We start from the raw sequence: 19,860 nt of genomic DNA, 5'->3' as shown, positions 1-19,860 counted from the left end.
GGTTGGTTTGATCAGGCCATACTGTGAAGCTACTCGCTACATTTTCTCTTTCAACCTGACTCTCCTGCCATCTTTCTGTCTGCCCTTCAGGTACAAGGCCATTGTGAATCCGATGGACATCCAGACATCTAGCGCCGTCTTCTGGACTTGTCTGAAAGCCGTTTCCATCTGGCTGCTGTCCGTCCTGCTGGCCGTCCCTGAAGCCATTTTCTCACAAGTGATTTCCATGCAGGTACAACAAAAACTGCATTTATCCTTTCAGGTTTCCTTCCTAAAACGTAGTTTTTCAAGATTTTTTGGGTGCTTCTACTTGTTCTAGCACAATGGAGTCATTGACAAAATTCCAGGAAATTTTGGCCCATTTGGGTTTGTTACCTCAATGATCCAACCTGAGATAAATTCAACAAACATTTGGAAGAGACAGAAGATCCTATGTGGAATTTCTCTGTAGAACAAACAGAACTGGGTATTTAACTGCTTTGATTTAGGACTTGAGATGGCAGTCACGGTTTTATAGATGATACGTTTCACCTAAAAACGTTTTCTGTGACTTTCTCTCACATTACGTTGTGCAGATTTGAATGATCCAAGTTTCTGATGAGGTCTGAAACGTAGTGCCTCAGTGAGGTGAAGTACAACCTGTTGAAGTTTAAATGATGTTTCTGCTGCTGAGCTGTGCAGCTTTTCACTTGTTTCACAGTTTTTATTTTTCTGAATTTCAAATCCTCCATGCTGTGAATTCAAAGCGCTCCAGTCTCATCCAAGCTGCATGTAGAGGCATTTTTGCACGAGGTTCCCGTGGAATGGAAAAATCGAAGACTAATAAGAAGAAACAGAATAGTCTGTTTCAATGGGCATCTTTACTAAAACCAAAATGTTTTCTTTATGTGGAGAAGAAGCTGACCTCCTGACTACGCCCATAATGCGTGAGAAACATCAATGTGAGGAACATGAAACCCAGAACTGGAAATATTTAGGAGGATGATGGAGACATCAGCAGACATTGTTTCATGACTCATTGCTTTGATTTGCCCATAATTCCAACATGTTTTGATGTTCTTTCGATCAGACTCAATGTGTCTTTAAACTGCACGCATTTGGCTCAGTGGGGTTTCCCATCAAAAACTCGTTTTCTTCCAGCCCAGTACTCTCCTTTATAGTCTATTAATAAATGACAACTGTCTCTGGTTCCCTCCACTGCCAGGTTTATGATCGTCTCAGTCTTTGCTCCTCTTTTCCTCACCTTCTCCTCGTGTTTCTCGCCTCCTCAGGGTCACAAGGACAACATGAACGTCACCTTCGTGAACTGCGTGCCCTACCCGCTGTCCAATCAGATGCATCCCAAAATCCACTCTGTGATGATCTTCCTGGTTTACTTCCTGATCCCTCTGACCATCATCTCAGTGTATTACTTCCACATTGCCCGCACGCTAATCAAGAGTGCCTACAACATGCCGGGGGAAGTCAGTGAACACACCAAGAGACAGGTATGCTTCTGTAGCCTTCAGTATGAGGCGGTTCAGTAATCCATTTAGCAGTGATGTGCAAGTTACGTTTCCTTTTTATGAGGTGATATTAATCCAAACCCTGAATTACCTGGTTTGGCTGAGTACAAGATTGTGGTTCAAGGTCATATTAGTGGCACGCAAAAAGCTTAAGGGCTTCAAGAACTCATACAAGTCAGGCAGAACCCTCGAAACTCCTGGAAGGTCCAAACCTGATAGAGAGGGAAAGGAACAAAGGCCAGAGCAAAATGGACGCCATTATCCTCAGGGCTGGGATTGTTGCCTCAGTATGAACACGAGAGGACAGATGCGTCCCACTCATTGCAATGCCAGACCGGTCTTTGTTAAAGAGACACATGAGTCAGTTTGGTTAAAGCTGAACGTTTCTGCAAACTGACTTCACACAAGCAACATGTGTGAAGTCAGAGGGGAACTTTGAGCCTGATGGAGAACTTCAGCAGTCTGATCTCACTCCACTGCAGGACTTGGTACCGGCCGACACTGTCAAAGGTACCAACAGCTTCTTCAATGACCCTGGTGGTCCAAACCGACCGGACCGGTCAACAAGTAGACGAACAAATCGACCTGAACTTCCTGAACACCTCAGCCTGATTTCCTCCATCACACGTTGCATTGATACACTAATTTATGCAAAAGGAGCCACAACCAAGGATTGTGTGAACAGACAGTGCAGAACCTCAACATCCATTTCAGTTGGCCAACATTTTTATATTGCAAATAATTTTCTACTAGTCTGTTGCAATATTTCAATTGTCTGGGAATCAAGAATCAATACCAACAGAAATGAAAACTCAATATTTCCCAGTTTATGGAATAAATCCACCGTTTCTTGGCTGGGAGAAGTCGTCCATGTTCAGGATCCCACAACATCTCTGTTTTACACACTGTGGCCATGAATTATTGATGGCAAACTGCTGAAGACTGAGTGTTTTTAAGGTGCAAAAAGACCTTACAAGTGAAGTTTGTACAAATTGACCAGAAACGGTTCCGTGTCCTCGTGTCATCGTTGTCGCTCACAGGAGAGAGACGGCGCTCGCTCCTTTAATGTTCCTCAGGACTTCAGGGAAACAATATCTAGTTAGTTTAGGTGCAAAAATCTGAATGTAGCACAACCTAATATCTGAATTTACATACTTAAGGTATATTGAATATAACTTAAAATAAATGACCCATCAACATACAGGAACATTTTATTAAACTACAAAGTTTTCCGTCTGTTAAGACTAACAGGGGAAGATTCAATCATCAGCTTTTTGCACCCAGAGCTCCCTTAAAGGGCCGTAGTAAACATTTGGTCTGCAGGGGAGGCTGTAGTTGGAGGCAGCGTGTCAGTCAGAGTGAGTAATCACTTTTCACAAGCTTGATCTTCACGGATGGAGGACAGAAGGAGGAGCTGCATTATTAACAGCCTCACGGCTGCAGAACACATCAGGTATTATAAATCAGAGAAGGCCGGAGTCACTGCGACGCCTCCAGACGAAAATATGACAAGAATCAATGCTGATGGCAAATCTGACAGGGTCTGTGCTTTAATGGCATGAATTCAGCTGGGAGCAGTGTTCAGAGAAAACAGACCCGGCGCTGTAGTGACTGGAGCGCCTGAAGCCTTAGAAATGCTTTCTTAGGAGACTCCCAGTGGGAAGAGGCTGCAGAACAGAACAAAACCAGAACCAGAACTAAAACTCACTTGAATCAATTAATTTCAAGGCTGACTGGGAAACGTCTCAAAGTCCCAACAGATGAGCTGCAGGAGGAACCTGGGAAAAGCTCTGCTGGGCCTTTCAGCTGTTTTAACCCACAACCTGATCCATGAACAGAAAACAGTCAAAACCAGCAGAGTCGGTGATAAAAGATGATCGGATTGACACGTTCGTGTCAGACAGACGTTTCTTTATCAGTTTCAGGAATAAAAATGTACTTGATTTAGTTAGCAGGGCTCAGTCAAAACCAGATGTTTAGGTAGCAAGCTAAATATTTAGTTTATAAAGTTAATATTTAGTTTGAAGCTAAGTATTTAGTTTGCAGATATTTTTAGGTAAGTCACAAACCCACCTGATGATAAGAGGAAGTGGACTACCAAATTAAAAGCTGGGTTTTGAGAACTGGTTTATAAACTCCTGGTGAGACTTAACCACTTCATGTCACCTGAGGCTGAAACTTAAAAAGACACATTTTTGTCTTCATAAAGTAAATATGAAGAGGCTGTAGTTATTCTGCGTATGATTAATATTATTTTTCATGAGTCGACCCAGCAGTCGGGTGAATTTCTTGCTTACGGTCGGACAGCAGATCCAGTCTGACTTTTCTGCAGAATGTGGGAGTAAATCAGCTTCAATCGGCTGTGATGATGATGATAATGATGAAGAAATATTGCAGGTGCAGATGCAAAGCGACACGGCAGTTTGAGCTGCTGCCTTCTATCCGAGAGGAGAAATGAAAAACTCGGCATCGATTTTCAGCCCCATCAAACAGCGAACCAAGTAGAACAGAAGAGATGTTTGAGATGTTGGACTTTAAGAGAGTCTAAAATCTCTAATGCTGATAAAACGTGAAGAGAAAAACTTAAAACTAAGTAGGTTTTTACAGCAAGAAGCACCAGAATTATTCTAAAGATTTATTGTGATTCTTTGAGTTAATGAGTTTCTCAGATTAACTGCTGACCTGTCCAGGGTTTAAACCACAGGAAAACCTGCAGAGAGGCTATTGAGGCAGATAAAGAGAATCTCAGAATACTGCAGAGATTTTTTCACTTGGATCAGATAAGACAGGAGAGAAAGGTGCAAAGCCAATAAAAATTATGTGTGAAATCTTCTTTAGACATTTTTTATATCAGTGGCTTTAAATATTGCAGCAGATTTTGAGCAATGGCACATTTGGTGTTAAGAAGGTCCAAGGTTTGAATCCCAGTTCAGGGTCTTTCTGCATGCAGTCACATGTTCTCCTGGTGCATGCTGGGTTCTCTCATGACGTTAAATCCTCCATGCTGCCTCAGACAGCAGATGGATGAGAAAAAGTAGCTGATCTCTTTTTTAGAAATATTTTTAGCTTTTTGAACATTTTACATCTTCTCAGCTGTCCTGATCTCTATTAGACTCACACTTTTGTGTTGTGCTGCTTGGCCTCATCTGTATGCATCCTTGTAGGACCAATTCATTAAGTTCAATACAGACATTTTAAGTAGGGTGTTAAAAATAAATTGACTAAAAATAAATGGACTCACAGACGACATCTGCAAACAAAGCGATGGACGATAGAGCTGCTTCTCCTTGGTTGAGTTTTGCTTCACAAAAATGATCTGATGGGACACAGGAAAAAAAACAACTGGGGTCTGGACTTTAAATTAAAAATGTATGTTAGTTATATACCTTTCAATTAACCAGATTACAATTTTCATTGAGTTGTCACTAATTTAAACACTCAGGTTTTAGAGTTTAGTTGTAATCTCTGGATATTCCCTCATTTTTGGTAGTTTTCCTGTGGAAATGTGTGTGTGTGTGTGTGTGTGTGTGATGCTCAGGCAGTGAGTGTTGTGATTCATTGCATTTCTAATCTTTGGGGACATAATGAGCTCTGCTCTCTGATAAAGCAGCAGCCTTGTTGGGTATTGAAGCAGCGGTTAACGCAGCAATCGCCTGGTGACCCTGTGAGATGTGCAGATTTGGGCTCCGTGTGACGAGCTTTTCCCATTTAGGAACGCTCTGATGGAATCGCTGCCCCCATGAGAAGCTGCAGTTTAATAGTAATGAGATGAATTACATGACAAACACAATGTGCTTCAACATGGCGACACCGAGGCAGGAGGAAATGGAGGACAGAGTGATTTAAAGCAGCAGATTGAATGTCTGGCTTTAAGGTGGTATGAAAATCTGCCTGCTGTCACCAGGATTATTAACTTCACAGTAAAAGTCTCTGATTTGGGTGACAGGGACAACACTGTCAACATGAATGGGACTAAAATGCTTTTTAAAAATTCTTCAATGGATACAGAGGAAAATGATGTTCAGTTTGTTTCATAGATGTTAGAAGTAAGAAATGTGCAATTAATTGATTTTCATCTCCTCTCTGCACCAGTTTGATTTCCTGACACTTTATTTTGGTGCAAGTGGGTCAGATGGGCCATTACAGAATATTAAAGATGATTTAAGAAAAAAATCTGCTGCTTGACCACTTACACATAACCTCTTGTCTCAAAACCAGATTGCTAATCCCAAATTAGCTACCTTACAGTCCTTGATAGTTTACAAATAACTACATTTACAGCAAATATATGGGGAGAAAAACATGTTTCACGATGAGCTGTGAGTGAAAGCAAAACTACGTTCTCCAATCCTAAAAAAAACATGCAGGCTGTTGTATGAGTAGGAAGGTCAACATTCTGGTGAGGCCATCATAAAGCCAAGATCTGAACCTCATCACCACAACCCAACAGTTAGAATATGTAGAAGGTAGGGACTAAAAAGTAAAGAATCAAGGTGTTGAAATGGCCCAAAGTCCAGATCTCAACCTGATTGAAATGATGCAGTTGGACCTTCAAATATCCGTTCAGAAACAAATAACGATGTGATAAACTGACTAACAGCCAGAAATGAGTTATTTCTGCTAAATAAACTTCTGCATATTTCAAATAAGTTAAAATGTGCAAAACTTTTAAGATAAAAGAAAGTCCAGTTCCAGTTTATAAAGGCTTTGCAAATGTAGCAGAAAACACAGAATATTGATAACAAGGACATAAAAATATCCACTTAATGTCATTTGTTTTATGGTCTGTGAGAACTCTTCGACGCCTGATAATCCTCCCCTCAGGTAATAAAACAGCATTTAATGGATGAAGCCTCCCACGTTTTAGCGCTCATATTAAAGTGAAAAATCGAAATAAAAAGTGCAGTGATTGAATTTCTGGTCTGTGGCGAGTCACGCTACCTGATATCACATCTTCACCCCTCAGGTGTCCTTCAGGGCAGAAACACCGACAGCACAGAGAATGACATCAGCGCCGTCTTAGTGAATCAAGTCAACGCTCCGTCTTCTCTAAAATATCAGCAGTCTGCTGAACTTTCAGACTTCACACAACTTCACCTTCATCACTGACGATTTCAAGCTGAAGACGCTGCAGCAGCCTAGTTACCACTGAATATTTATTCAGTATTGATTGTCAGCAATGTTTGTCAAGTTACTTATACTGCTGATTACATCCCCAGTTTCAAAAGTTATTAGTTACTTTAGTAATTATTTACAGTTTTAAGGCAGTTATCCACACTGACCTGACTGATCCAAACTTGCAAAATGAATCTCTAAAAATATAAATATTTCTTGTTAGGATGTCTGGCATTTATCAAATAGATAGTTTTGCTAATTCTAACTGACTTAAAAGAAGAGAAGTATTGTTTCATTTAACTTCATACAGGGAGAAAAAATCTGGATTTTTATATTCTGGTTTCAGCGTCTTGTTGGCTTGAGATGTGCAAATAATTACATGTTAGTTAGCATAAACATGTCAATGAAAAGGCAGGGGGCCAAAGACTGAACCCTGAGGTACTCCACAAATCAAAAATAGTTATGTAAGTATTTAATCTGCATCAACAGAATCAAAAGTGCTTCTTCACAGATGTTAGGGAAACCAACTGAGCTCAGTGCCCGAACTATAAGCCAATTAAAAAAGTAACTTCCAAGACGTAACTTCAGGTGAATTAATTTTACTTTTAGAAAGTTTTTATTGGCGTTCTCGGTTTGCCCTAACCTTGTGTATTTGCATAATAAACCTTGGCAAAGAGGAAACACATTTTGTTGGAAGCATAATTGCTGTTTCACAATATTCAGAGTAAGTAGGTGGATGTTTTAAGTTTGTTTGGCTCATTATGAAACTGACTCATCTTCATCACCTGCAGCAGCAGGCGGCTGTCCTGTTGTGATTCCACAGATGCTTGGAGGGCTGAGAGTTTCTGACTGACAGCCAACAGAAAATAAAGAAGAGGAAGATGTGCTGCAGGTGAAGGAGGTGAATGTTGACAAAGGAAAAGGAATGATGGAGATGTGAGACAGAGACGAGAGAAGACAGAGAGGAAGGCGACGCATGAAGAGAGAGAGAATGATGGAGAGACGACAGGCAGAGGAATAAACACCATAAAGAAAAGAGGCTGAGATAATCAGCATATTGTTTTTATTTAATGCTGCTACTTTATAATCACTCAACTGTTTGCTTTAGAAACAGATTTTTTTTAAAGTTTTAAACTTAATTTAATGTAAAACTATGATCTGCTTTTTTTTTTTTTTACCAAAGAAAACAATCCTGCAGTCAAACACCTGAATCAGAGAAAGTTTTAAACATTTACCTTCAGATGCCTCTGAGGTACAAAAATATTTTCATTAAAACCTGGACTGGAAATGATTCATCGTCATCAACAAAGAGGAAAACATCAAGTCAAAACAAGAAAACTGAAAATGAGTCAAAACACGTCAGACCTTCTGACTTTAATGACACGACAAACAGAAACAACTGGAAACATGGATGGATGGATGGATGGATGGATGACTGGATGGATGGATGGATGGATGGATGGATGACTGGATGGATGGATGGATGGATGACTGGATGGATGGATGACTGGATGGATGACTGGATGGATGACTGGATGGATGGATGACTGGATGGATGGATGGATGGATGACTGGATGGATGGATGGATGGACGGATGAATGACTGGATGGATGGATGGATGGATGGATGGATGGATGGATGGATGGATGGACGGATGGATGACTGGATGGACGGATGGATGGACGGATGGATGACTGGATGGATGGATGGATGGATGGATGACTGGATGGACGGATGGATGGATGGACGGATGGATGACTGGATGGATGGATGGATGGATGACTGGATGGATGGATGGATGAATGGATGGATGGATGGATGGATGACTGGATGGATGGATGGATGGATGAATGGATGGATGACTGGATGGATGGATGGATGAATGGATGGATGGATGACTGGATGGATGGATGGATGAATGGATGGATGACTGGATGGATGGATGGATGGATGGATGGACGGATGGATGACTGGATGGATGGATGGATGGATGGATGGATGGATGAATGGATGGATGGATGGATGGATGGATGGATGACTGGATGGATGGATGGATGACTGGATGGATGGATGGATGAATGGATGGATGACTGGATGGATGGATGGATGAATGGATGGATGGATGACTGGATGGATGGATGAATGGATGGATGACTGGATGGATGGATGAATGGATGGATGACTGGATGGATGGATGGATGGATGGATGGATGGATGGATGACTGGATGGATGGATGGATGGATGAATGGATGGATGACTGAATGGATGGATGGATGAATGGATGGATGGATGGATGGATGACTGGATGGATGGATGAATGGATGGATGACTGGATGGATGGATGGATGGATGAATGGATGGATGGATGACTGGATGGATGACTGGATGGATGGATGGATGGATGGATGGATGGATGGATGGATGGATGACTGGATGGATGGATGGATGGACGGATGGATGACTGGATGGATGGATGGATGGATGACTGGATGGATGGATGGATGAATGGATGGATGGATGGATGGATGGATGGATGGATGACTGGATGGATGGATGACTGGATGGATGGATGGATGGATGAATGGATGGATGGATGACTGGATGGATGGATGAATGGATGGATGACTGGATGGATGGATGGATGGATGGATGGATGAATGGATGGATGGATGGATGGATGGATGACTGGATGGATGGATGAATGGATGGATGGATGGATGACTGGATGGATGGATGACTGGATGGATGGATGGATGAATGGATGGATGGATGACTGGATGGATGGATGGATGGATGGATGAATGGATGGATGGATGACTGGATGGATGGATGAATGGATGGATGACTGGATGGATGGATGGATGGATGGATGGATGAATGGATGGATGGATGACTGGATGGATGGATGAATGGATGACTGGATGGATGGATGGATGGATGGATGGATGGATGGATGGATGGATGGATGGATGGATGGATGACTGGATGGATGGATGGATGAATGGATGGATGGATGACTGGATGGATGGATGACTGGATGGATGGATGGATGGATGGATGACTGGATGGATGGATGACTGGATGGATGGATGGATGACTGGATGGATGGATGGATGGATGGATGAATGGATGACTGGATGGATGGATGGATGGATGGATGGATGGATGGATGGATGGATGGATGGATGGATGAATGGATGGATGGATGGATGACTGGATGGATGGATGAATGGATGGATGACTGGATGGATGGATGGATGGATGGATGGATGGATGAATGGATGGATGGATGACTGGATGGATGGATGAATGGATGACTGGATGGATGGATGGATGGATGGATGAATGGATGAATGGATGACTGGATGGATGGATGGATGAATGGATGAATGGATGGATGACTGGATGGATGGATGGATGGATGGATGGATGGATGAATGGATGGATGGATGACTGGATGGATGGATGAATGGATGACTGGATGGATGGATGGATGGATGGATGGATGGATGGATGGATGGATGAATGGATGGATGGATGAATGGATGGATGGATGACTGGATGGATGGATGGATCATCTGGACATCTTTCAGTCTTGGATTCTTTTTAACTATTTTTTCTAATTATTTTCTAAACAGTTTTTAGTAAAATGTTCGTTTTAATCATTTCCTGTGTTTTTATGTTCAGTTTCCATCTCAGCTCCTCAGGGTCCAAAAGTCCTCCACGTTTAGATATGACGCCACCTACAGGCTTAACTCGTGATTGCGTTTCATTTATCTATCATTTCCTCTTGCCACTCTGTTCAGTCTTTATATAAAACACATTTTCACAAAACCAAACCAATCTGGAGTTAATCTGAGATTAAACATGTAAATAATAAACAACCGTTTTATTTCTTCCAGTTACGTCACTCAGAGAGAGAAAATGTCAGACTGATTCTGTCGGTCAGAAATGCCAGCCTGCTTTCAGAACCCGCTCCTCTTTCTGCATGTTGGGATGAATGACGGATTGAAGTCGGCTTCCTGAATGCTAGATAGGAAACTTCCACCTGCTTCCTGGAACTAAAAGCTTTATTTCACCTGCAAACCCAGATGTTGCCCCGTTGTGCAACAACTGCCAACCTCATGAGGACATACTTTCTCTGAATTTCAGCAGTTAGAGAATCCAAGAATAAAAAATGACAACTTCATGGATCAGCGCATCCAGCAGTGGCCTGGAGAGCCGAATTATCTCCATGGAGCCTCTAATGGAATCAGGCAGCCTGTAATTCCCGGGCGACTCTGCAGACTTCTGCCTCAGAGACAACGATGGCTCTTAGCTCTGCCTCGGGGGAATCTCTTGATAATAACTTTCCTCCTATTATTACTACAGAGATATGAATCCATTCATGAGGGAGGCAGTAACATTACGGCCCGGATCCCCGTGGGTCACCAAATACCGAGAGACGGCCTCCAGGGAACAAACGATTCTTAAATTAGTTTCTAATTAGATGTTTCAGACAGGTCATAAATTTATAAAAACAGTAAAATGCTGCTGGCTTGGTCACAGGATCCTGGTGTTACGGTAGGCTGCAAACGTAATTTCAGATTTTGTTACATTAAAACAATAAATTTTAGCTCATTACTGAACAAATTTACATAAAAAGGATTGATGACGTATTTGGACATCATCACTTTTGACTTTTTTAATTCTTATTGAGGTTTCTGTAACAAACAACAAAAAAAACCTTTTGCAGTGAAATAATCTGCCAGTGGAATCGGTACTTTTTATTAAGGAATTATTTACTTATAATAAGCTCATATGTTACTGAAGCTACTTGTAAAAATTTGCACCAGAAGGTAAACCAAAACCAGCTGCTAAGACTTTGTGTTTTTGCATTTTGATTTTGGATTATGCAGGAATCTCTATTTATTCAGTAAACTTCTGAAGTCAGTCGCTTGCACCTGATTTTATTTAAGGGTAAAAAAAGTAAAAGGGGTCTGAAAAGAAATGCAGGCCACAAATGTTGGGGTTTTATTTTTTTGTGCTTTAAAAAGTGAACAACTTTGTGTAGCTAATTCACATAAATCTTAATAAATGCCAAATGGAAAACTGTGAATTTCCATGTTTTTCCGTATTCTTGTGAGAATATCTGGGTGATTAAACCAAACAGATGTTGACCAATTTTATTCTGATTTATTGGTCATTTCTGTTGAGTGTTTTCTACACTTCAGTTCAGATTTAAATCATTTCAAAACCAAATCATTTCATTATATCCTGAAATAGAATAACGCTGGAACATTTTCTTTTTACAAAAGAAGTGAAAGTTGCAGCTGGAATGATCAAGGTTTCTCTTTGAAGTTCCATTTTCATACAGCAATAAAAGGCAATATACAAATGCAGATGTAAAAAAATACAAAGTTTCTTCTAATCCCGGCTCTCAGCTTGCAGGTCTCTGAGAAACTGCAGGAAGGAAAGCAGCAGAAAGTGTCCCGAAGCTTTGAGAGGATCAGCAGAGTTTTGCTTCAACTCAACATTTATTTTACATTAGTTTTGATTTACTTCCTGTAAGCAGCAGAGCAGATGGTGACATAACGACTGCAGCTGAATGTATTTAATTACAGCATATTTACTGAGAAAAATCCACTTCAGCTAAACCTAATCCTCTGTTCAGTTCGCTCCAGTAATCCTCTTACAGCGTGTAAATGACTTTGTGATCATGTTGGATCAGGTGAGCCACCAGAGGTGAGAACTTGACAGACTCAACATCTGCACACTCAGCTCTGATTGGCTGTGGACTTGCTTACATCACACTGTTTTGGGTCAGTTGGAGATTTTACAAAAAGCAGCCAAAAAGACAGAGGATGCATGTCACTAGAAATGTTCAGCAAATCAAAATAATTATAAAATATTCAGTTTTGTTGATGTGATTCAAACATAAAAGCCTCATAAACTAATGCAACTAATGCAACACCATCTTACTAACATTTCTTGTTATTAATATTCCAACTATAACAGTCAGTGAAAGATCTGCTCCAGAAATAAACTTGTAAACTTCATAGGTAGATGTGCAATAATAAACTGAACGCTATTGAAGGCGATATACTCTGTTGTAACACATGATGGGTATCAATGTGGTTGAATTTAGTGCGTATTTATGGTTAGCCCATTTAAATTATTAGCTTTGTCCAACACTGGATGAGACTCACTGGACCAACAGCAAGTTTATTTCAGCAACAAAGCAGCTCAAAGAGTTTTACGTTGTAGAAACACGATACAGGCAACAATTATGAAACAAGCAATAAATATTACATAAATAACATTTGTTACTAAAATGATCAGATAAATTGATCATTGCTCCACCTACTAAAGGCAACTCTAAACAGATGAGCTTCAGTCTGGATTTAAAGGAACTCAGTGTTTCTACAGTTTTGCAGTTTGATGGAAGTTTATTCCAGATTTGTGGTGCATAGAAGCTGAATGCTGCTTCTCTATGTTTGGTTCTGGTTCTGATGCAGAGCAGAACCAGAACCAGAAGACCTGAGCGGTACGGAAGGTTGCTATGACAACAGCAGATCTTTAAGCCGTTAAGTGATTTATAAACTAACAATATTTTAAAACAGATGAAATGGGATCATAAAACTTCAGTGGCTGAAAACTTTACTCTGAACCTCATGCAGCATTAATCTGTACCTCTCCACTCTTTACTGGGATGGAACCAGATGAGTGAAAACGGATTACTGGGAACCAGTGAACAAAGAGCTGATTGGGTCAAATGATTGGAGGAAGTCAAAGCAAAGCAAAAGGAAAAATAAATCAATCAGTAAACACAGAAACCCACTGAACGTACGATACTAAACCAAAGCACAATGACCAGACCAGGTCCTATCATGGTTCTGCTCACATAACGTCGGATTTGAAATAAGAATTCATCACTTCAAAGAATGTTTGCATCCAGAATCCACTTTCAGCAGAAGGAAGCTGTTCCTCTGGGTTCTCATGTTTCTCCTGAAGCCTGACGTTCACAGGGAAGTGCTGTGAGAAAACACAGCTGACATGTTTCGCATGTCCACATGCACAGACGTCTGATTGGTATGAAGTCTGTTGGATGATTGAAGGCGGCTTCTTTCATGCTGAGTCTTTCAGAAATGTCAGCCTGACTCCTCTGAATCTGAAACTGTCCGTTTCTGTTTATTGGTTTCATCATCGGACGTTCAGAGCTGGCGTTCTGTTCACCGATCCTGCAGGGACTCCTGGAAGGGAGTTGTTTATATTCTTTCATCAGAAAAGTGATTTCTTTAAGTGTTTGTTCCTCTGTTCCAGCCTTTCTTAGATTTTATTTTCTTCTGCCCTCCTTATTCTCTACATTTTGGGTTCTCAGTGATTTACCCGAAGCTTTTCAAAGCTTCAGCTGTACAAGGCTGAATTTGCAGGATGAAACATATTCATATGTGCTTAAATATCTATTGCACTGTAGTTTATCCATTTTGTACACCAATGGCATCAAAAGAACATGATACTTCTACCGTGCTTAATAGTAGGTACAGTCTCCTATAAATGTGCTTCTTCTCATTTTAGCCAAACTCCTTAAACTGTGTCTTGCCTGATCATAAAAATATTTTCCAGTAGAGATTTGGCTTGTCCAACTGGGTGGACAACAAGACATTTCAGTCCAGCTTGAAGGTGATGGATTTTCGATTTGAGGATTGTTGTTCCTGATCAGTGCGTTTCAGTCCAGGGTGACGTCACCTTAGTTTCACAGACTTTCTGGTTCCTTGGTTGTGAAAGTTAAAGCTGCGGTTAAAAATAATTTGTCAAACATCTGAGCAGAAGTTTGTATCTGCCCTTTCAGATGGAGACGAGGAAGCGCCTGGCCAAGATCGTGCTGGTCTTCGTGGGCCTGTTTGCCTTGTGCTGGTTCCCCAACCATGTGCTCTACATGTACCGCTCCTTCCACTACCACCAGATGGATCTGTCGCTGGCCCACCTCGTCATCACGCTGGTGGCCAGAGTCCTCAGCTTCTCCTCCTCCTGCGTCAACCCATTCGCCCTCTACCTGCTCAGTGAGAGCTTCCGCCGGCACTTCAACAGGTCAGAGGCAAGACAGCATCACACAGCAGCTTTAGACTGGACCTGTTACGCACAGCACAACATTTTGCATTTTGTGCTTCTGTTTGGGTCTCTGCTTATAAAAACAGCCTAAACACTTAGAATAAAACATCCAGCAGTTCTTTGCCAATAAGTTAATTGGTGTCTGGAAAACGAAACTTAGGAAGGTTATTAGGTTTAAATGGTCATCAGTCAGGACTAAGGGGTGCAAAGTGTGCCAAAAACCCTACACCATTAGACCACCATCGGCCCATTCTCTGACGAATTTCAGGTTGTTCATGAAAGTGTCAGTAGATCTTCAGCTTCTGAAATATTCAGTCCAGCTGTCTTTCATTAACATGTTCAAAGTCCGTTAAACACCCTTTCTTCCACGTTCTGATGCCCGATTTGAATTTCAGCAGCTTCTCCACCATTCGAAGACCTAAATCTATGATTGGATGGGAAAGCCCCCGATGATTGTGTTTCACACCCTTTTATTTCCCAGGATCAATATTTGAAGTCTCTAATCAAAGTTCTGCTCCACATGCATTCAGATTGATTCAACCGTTTGATTTAGAAGGGAAGTTATGTTACGGTCGGTCACCGTCCAGAGCAATGCAGCTGAAAGCATATTGCATTAGCTCTGTGTGGTTTTCTACTACGTATCGTAAATCTGCCCAACACGTTGGCAGCAGCAGGTGAAAACAGCCTCAGCTTTGGCTCCGATAGGCTGCTGTCCACGTGCACATACCAAGTTAAATTGTAATTTTCAGACTAATCAAAAGTTTTCAGAAGGCTGAATATTTGTGAAATTGGGAGCATTCAGGGACAGATGTAGGCGAGAACTAGAAGGCCGGTGCCTCATTTTTCTTAGTGAATCGACTCCCTCACATGGGAAATGAAGTAATCATGGCCCCGTCTTTTTCTAAAGCTTCCTTCAAGTGCTCCCGCTAACACCAGACATCCTGACAGTTATTATTTCGTTCCCTGCAGGAACCTGAGGACAGAGGCTACGTTATGTTTTAGATACAGAGCATCAGAAAATTAAGATGAACCCTAAACACAAGCAGGACAAAGATTATATTCTATACCTGAGATTTATGTAAGATTCAAGTCTTGTAAATATTTGTTTGCCCTTCATCCTCTGGAGAAATAATTTAAAAATTACAAAACTTCTTTGTTTTTATAAAAATATCACTACATAACTATTGTACAAGTTTTTCCATTAATAAAAAAACCCAAACTGGAGCCGTGTTCCTCCAACATGGCTGACATTTGATCCATTTAGGATTAGTTTAGATCTCTCTTGGACTGAATTACAGCTTGATTTAGCTTGTCAGCTAACAAAAAGAGCTACACCGACATGGTATTTAGCAGAAGCTAATCCTAAAGTACTTCAATAGAAATTATGTTTACTTCTGAAAGACTACGACCATCGGGAAATAATTTAATTTGGGCATTATAATTTACATGTTCTTTAATTATATCTTGTTTTCTAACAGTGTTTTATTTTGTCTCTGCATGTTTGACATAAACTTATTGGGGCAAAAGAGAGAGAGAGAGAAGGTGAGGAAAGGAAACTGCACTTCATCAATAACAGTGTTCACCTCTTCAAAATAAGAGCATGAATATAAATGTCTACCTGAAGAATGTTTTCAGTCAATAACAAAAATTTCAACTAAATGATTGCAGCCAAGTAAGTTTTGCATTTATCTGGAAAAATTAACTTGGAGGCACTGTGGGCTATTTAAAGTTAGCAAAAGAGCTAACGGAAAAATTAGCATGTTTGCCTACCAGTACCATCATACATGCAAAATCAACAAATAGGAATTTAAAAATTTTACTTCAGAGGTGAAACTTATCTCTGGCTCTGGACGCCTGGTTTACCGGCTGTTGTTCTTCCTCCCCAGTCAGCTGCGGTGCGGTCGAGGTCCCCGTCCTGAACGCCAACCCAGCTACATGCACAGCACCTCTCACATCCACCTCACATCCATCAAGAAGACCACGCCCACCGCCGTCATTGTGGCTCCGGCAGCAAACGGGAACTCCAACACTCAGGAAGTGGCTCTGTGAAGTTTCCAGGATCCTCTGCAGAGAGACGATAATCATGTTTGAGAGGGACTCTGGGGAAAAAACCCAGAAAAAAAACTTCTGACATGTTCCACCAATTGGATGATTCACGGCATCAGGATAAATCATGACCATCATAAACAACCAAAACAAGAAGTGCCTCTTTGAAACAAAAAAGAGCAGAAACACCCTGAGAATGTGTTACAACTCAGAACGCCGGTGACCAACCAAGGCTGTAGAAACAGGCATCAGCACATCCAGTCTGAAGTGTGGAAACGGTTTGTCTGAACTTTTTCAGATGTGCAACCACTGCATGTCTGTGAATGCAGTGGTTCATAGACATCCAAAGGGGTTGGGTAGAGTAGATGAACCTGGAAATGTCTGCAAACTCCTGTCATCTTTGGAGATATGAAGGCAGTTGTGTCTGTTCAGCTCAATGGGAAGCTTTACAACTCAAAACTGAAAAAAATTAACCTGCATGTGGCTCTGCTAGGCAGGCGCTGTGCAGATAAACAGTCACTGTTCTACAGGTAGAAATACCAGGTAAGGTTCAGGTAATGAAGTCAGTACCGTGAGAGTTTGGTTATGTATACTTCCAGGAGAAGAGTCACTACCAGGCCTTTCCCTTCCTTTAATGTCCAGAATTGACTCACATTTCAAGTAAAATATTGTAAAACAGTGAAAAAAAATGGTCTTTTATTGAACATCACTCACAGTGAAAATCAGACCTATAATTAGAGTTTGGAAAACATCTAAAATTAACAACATGCTGTTTTAACAAAATCACTTTCACATCACTGGCTGTCATCACAAACTCCTCCAATAAAATGTGAGTGAAACATTTTTATTTGTAGCTGTTCAAAGTTGATCAAGTGTCTGAGAGCTTCTAGTTACAAATCTACAAATTTCTGCTTCTTTGATGTTCAAATATGACGTGACAGAAAAACCCAAATCCCCATCAAGCAAAACGGAAAAGACAAAATAAACACGCCATTCAAGTAAGAAAGGTTTGTGTCGATCTATGTTCATCTTGTCACCATGGAGACGGTATGGCAGGTAGGAATACCACCAACTCTGACTGGTAGAGAACTGGAGCAGCGACTGGAGTCACAATGTCTCCCTAACAACCATTAGATGTCGTTTTGAAGGAAAGCCAAAAAAAAAAAAAAAAAAGCTTATTTCATCCTACCATCACAAACGTGTTCATTGTGATGGTACATTGTTATTCTACTGGGACCTTAAGTGCAAATGTTGCTTTTCCTAAGGGTTTTTGGTGTGATAACGGATGAATCACTTCATGTCTCCTGAGTAAAGTAGAAAATCTGTAATGCTGTGGAACCACGACATCAACACAAAGGTGAAAATAGATCCTTCATTGGATCTAAAACATTTGGCCAAGTCTACTTCACCAGACACCAAATTAACTTCTTCTAAGGTTATCTCATCTAAAGCCTACAGAAGAGCTGAATAAAGAAAGCATCCATGGGAACCAGGATTCAGAGACTGGGATTGCTGGGATTGCTGCTTAATTACTGAACCAGTGGCAAAAAGGAGTGGGGCAAAGTGTTCACACCAATAACTGATGATTTTGTTTAAAAGCTATTTCTTCTCATGTTATTTTCCACAATTACAGGCTGGATTTTGAGAAAGAAGATTATATTTTAATGGTTTATATACATAGTTACTAACAGGTGGTCAATATTTAATTATTGAGAAAAAAAAAATTTCATGGTGCCACAATTATCAGAACATCTTAAAGATGTTTGAACTTTGGAGGTTTAAATGATTGAATTATTTTAAGAACAAAATGATCAATGTGTGAGTTTGATAACAACACATTGGTTTCCCTAAAAGCAGCAAACATCGCTAGTGACTGTTGATCTGCTGGCAGAAACGCCTCCGCAGGTTCAGGAAGTGATTATTTGGAATTAATTAACCGAAAGTGAGCTGAACACAATCCCCATTTTCCCTCTGCAGCCTGTAATTAGTGTCTAATTGTATTACGGGAATGCATTTTTATTAAAGAGCCGTGAAGTAAACGATTTCAGGAATCAGTCAAACTGTGTTTAATTAAATGGGATGATATACTTCCAGGAGTCAAGTTTTGAGTTTTCAGCTAATCCTGCTGCTAATATTTATTTCCATCTGGCTGCTGCGGGTTGGGTGGTTACCGGCCCAGCATGCCCTCCTTCCTGTGGGGCTTTAAAGACAGTGACAGACAGAGAGGAAAGTGATGCCTTATGGAGAGATTCCTGCGGATTGCATAGACTAACAGAGCCCAGTGATTATCATCATCGCTTTGTGTTGGTGCTTCAACCTCAACTCAGATGTGATGATTTGTGCTTTATTTTTATGAAACTCTCCACAATTTGCTCTTCTTTAAGCCATGTTCTGATATTTTTCCTTCTTTCAGATGCTTGATGTGTATTTTTTGTATTACGCATGCTTCTTGTTTTTCTGCTTTGCTCTGTAATAAATGTTCCTGTGCAGCCACCGTTTGGTCTCTGCTTGATGGAAACCCTTGAATAAAGGTTTAGTCCGTGTAAGTGCTGGTTGTTACTTCCAGCTTCTTTAAAAACAGTAATGCTGGTGGAGCTGAAAGAACAGAAATTAGCCCAAAAAGCCCAAACACTTTGCTCTGATCAAAAGCAGAAAAAATATTCAGTGAGAATCCAGTTATTTTCACTCTGATTATTACCAGCAGTTCAGGTTGTAAAAGTCAAAGCATCTCAAATCAAACCATTTGGGGCTGAAAAGTCAATGCAGCTGGATTTTACGTTTTGGTTCATGTGTTGCTTGACAGCTTATCGATTTGCTGTTTGAGCTTCTGAGTTTCTCTGCGTATTATCAAAGGATGAATAGATCGCACATCCCTTCGACTGGCGCAGGCATCCCTGAAGAGAAGGCAGCAGATTTATGATTCTGATTTATAACTGAGAAATGCATGAAGGACTTTCAAATTTGTTGTCACTTCTGAACTTTGCAAAACCTCTGAATTCTGTGAATTAATGGGACCAATTCAAATCTAAGATCCTCAACTCTCGGTTTAATCTGATCGTTTCTTATGCATCAGTTCTCTGCCGAAATAATCTTAGGGATCC

General features: G+C 40.8%; 1 protein-coding gene across 1 annotated transcript in view; it reads left to right on the top strand.

The window, feature by feature from the left end:
* The window catches only part of nmbr (neuromedin B receptor), a 45,021-nt gene extending 25,716 nt beyond the window's left edge, over positions 1 to 19,305 (top strand). The window contains exons 2-5 of the mRNA XM_028040805.1: positions 91 to 232; positions 1,272 to 1,487; positions 14,454 to 14,692; positions 16,600 to 19,305. Coding sequence (XP_027896606.1) covers positions 91 to 232; positions 1,272 to 1,487; positions 14,454 to 14,692; positions 16,600 to 16,762 — 760 coding nt within the window. The 3' untranslated portion in view covers positions 16,763 to 19,305. The remainder of the gene's footprint in view (positions 1 to 90; positions 233 to 1,271; positions 1,488 to 14,453; positions 14,693 to 16,599) is intronic.
* The last annotated feature ends 555 nt before the right edge of the window (positions 19,306 to 19,860 follow it).

Source organism: Xiphophorus couchianus, chromosome 15, assembly GCF_001444195.1.
Source record: "Xiphophorus couchianus chromosome 15, X_couchianus-1.0, whole genome shotgun sequence".
In the NCBI taxonomy this organism is placed as follows: domain Eukaryota; kingdom Metazoa; phylum Chordata; class Actinopteri; order Cyprinodontiformes; family Poeciliidae; genus Xiphophorus; species Xiphophorus couchianus.
This window is presented reverse-complemented; position numbering and strand designations above follow the sequence as displayed.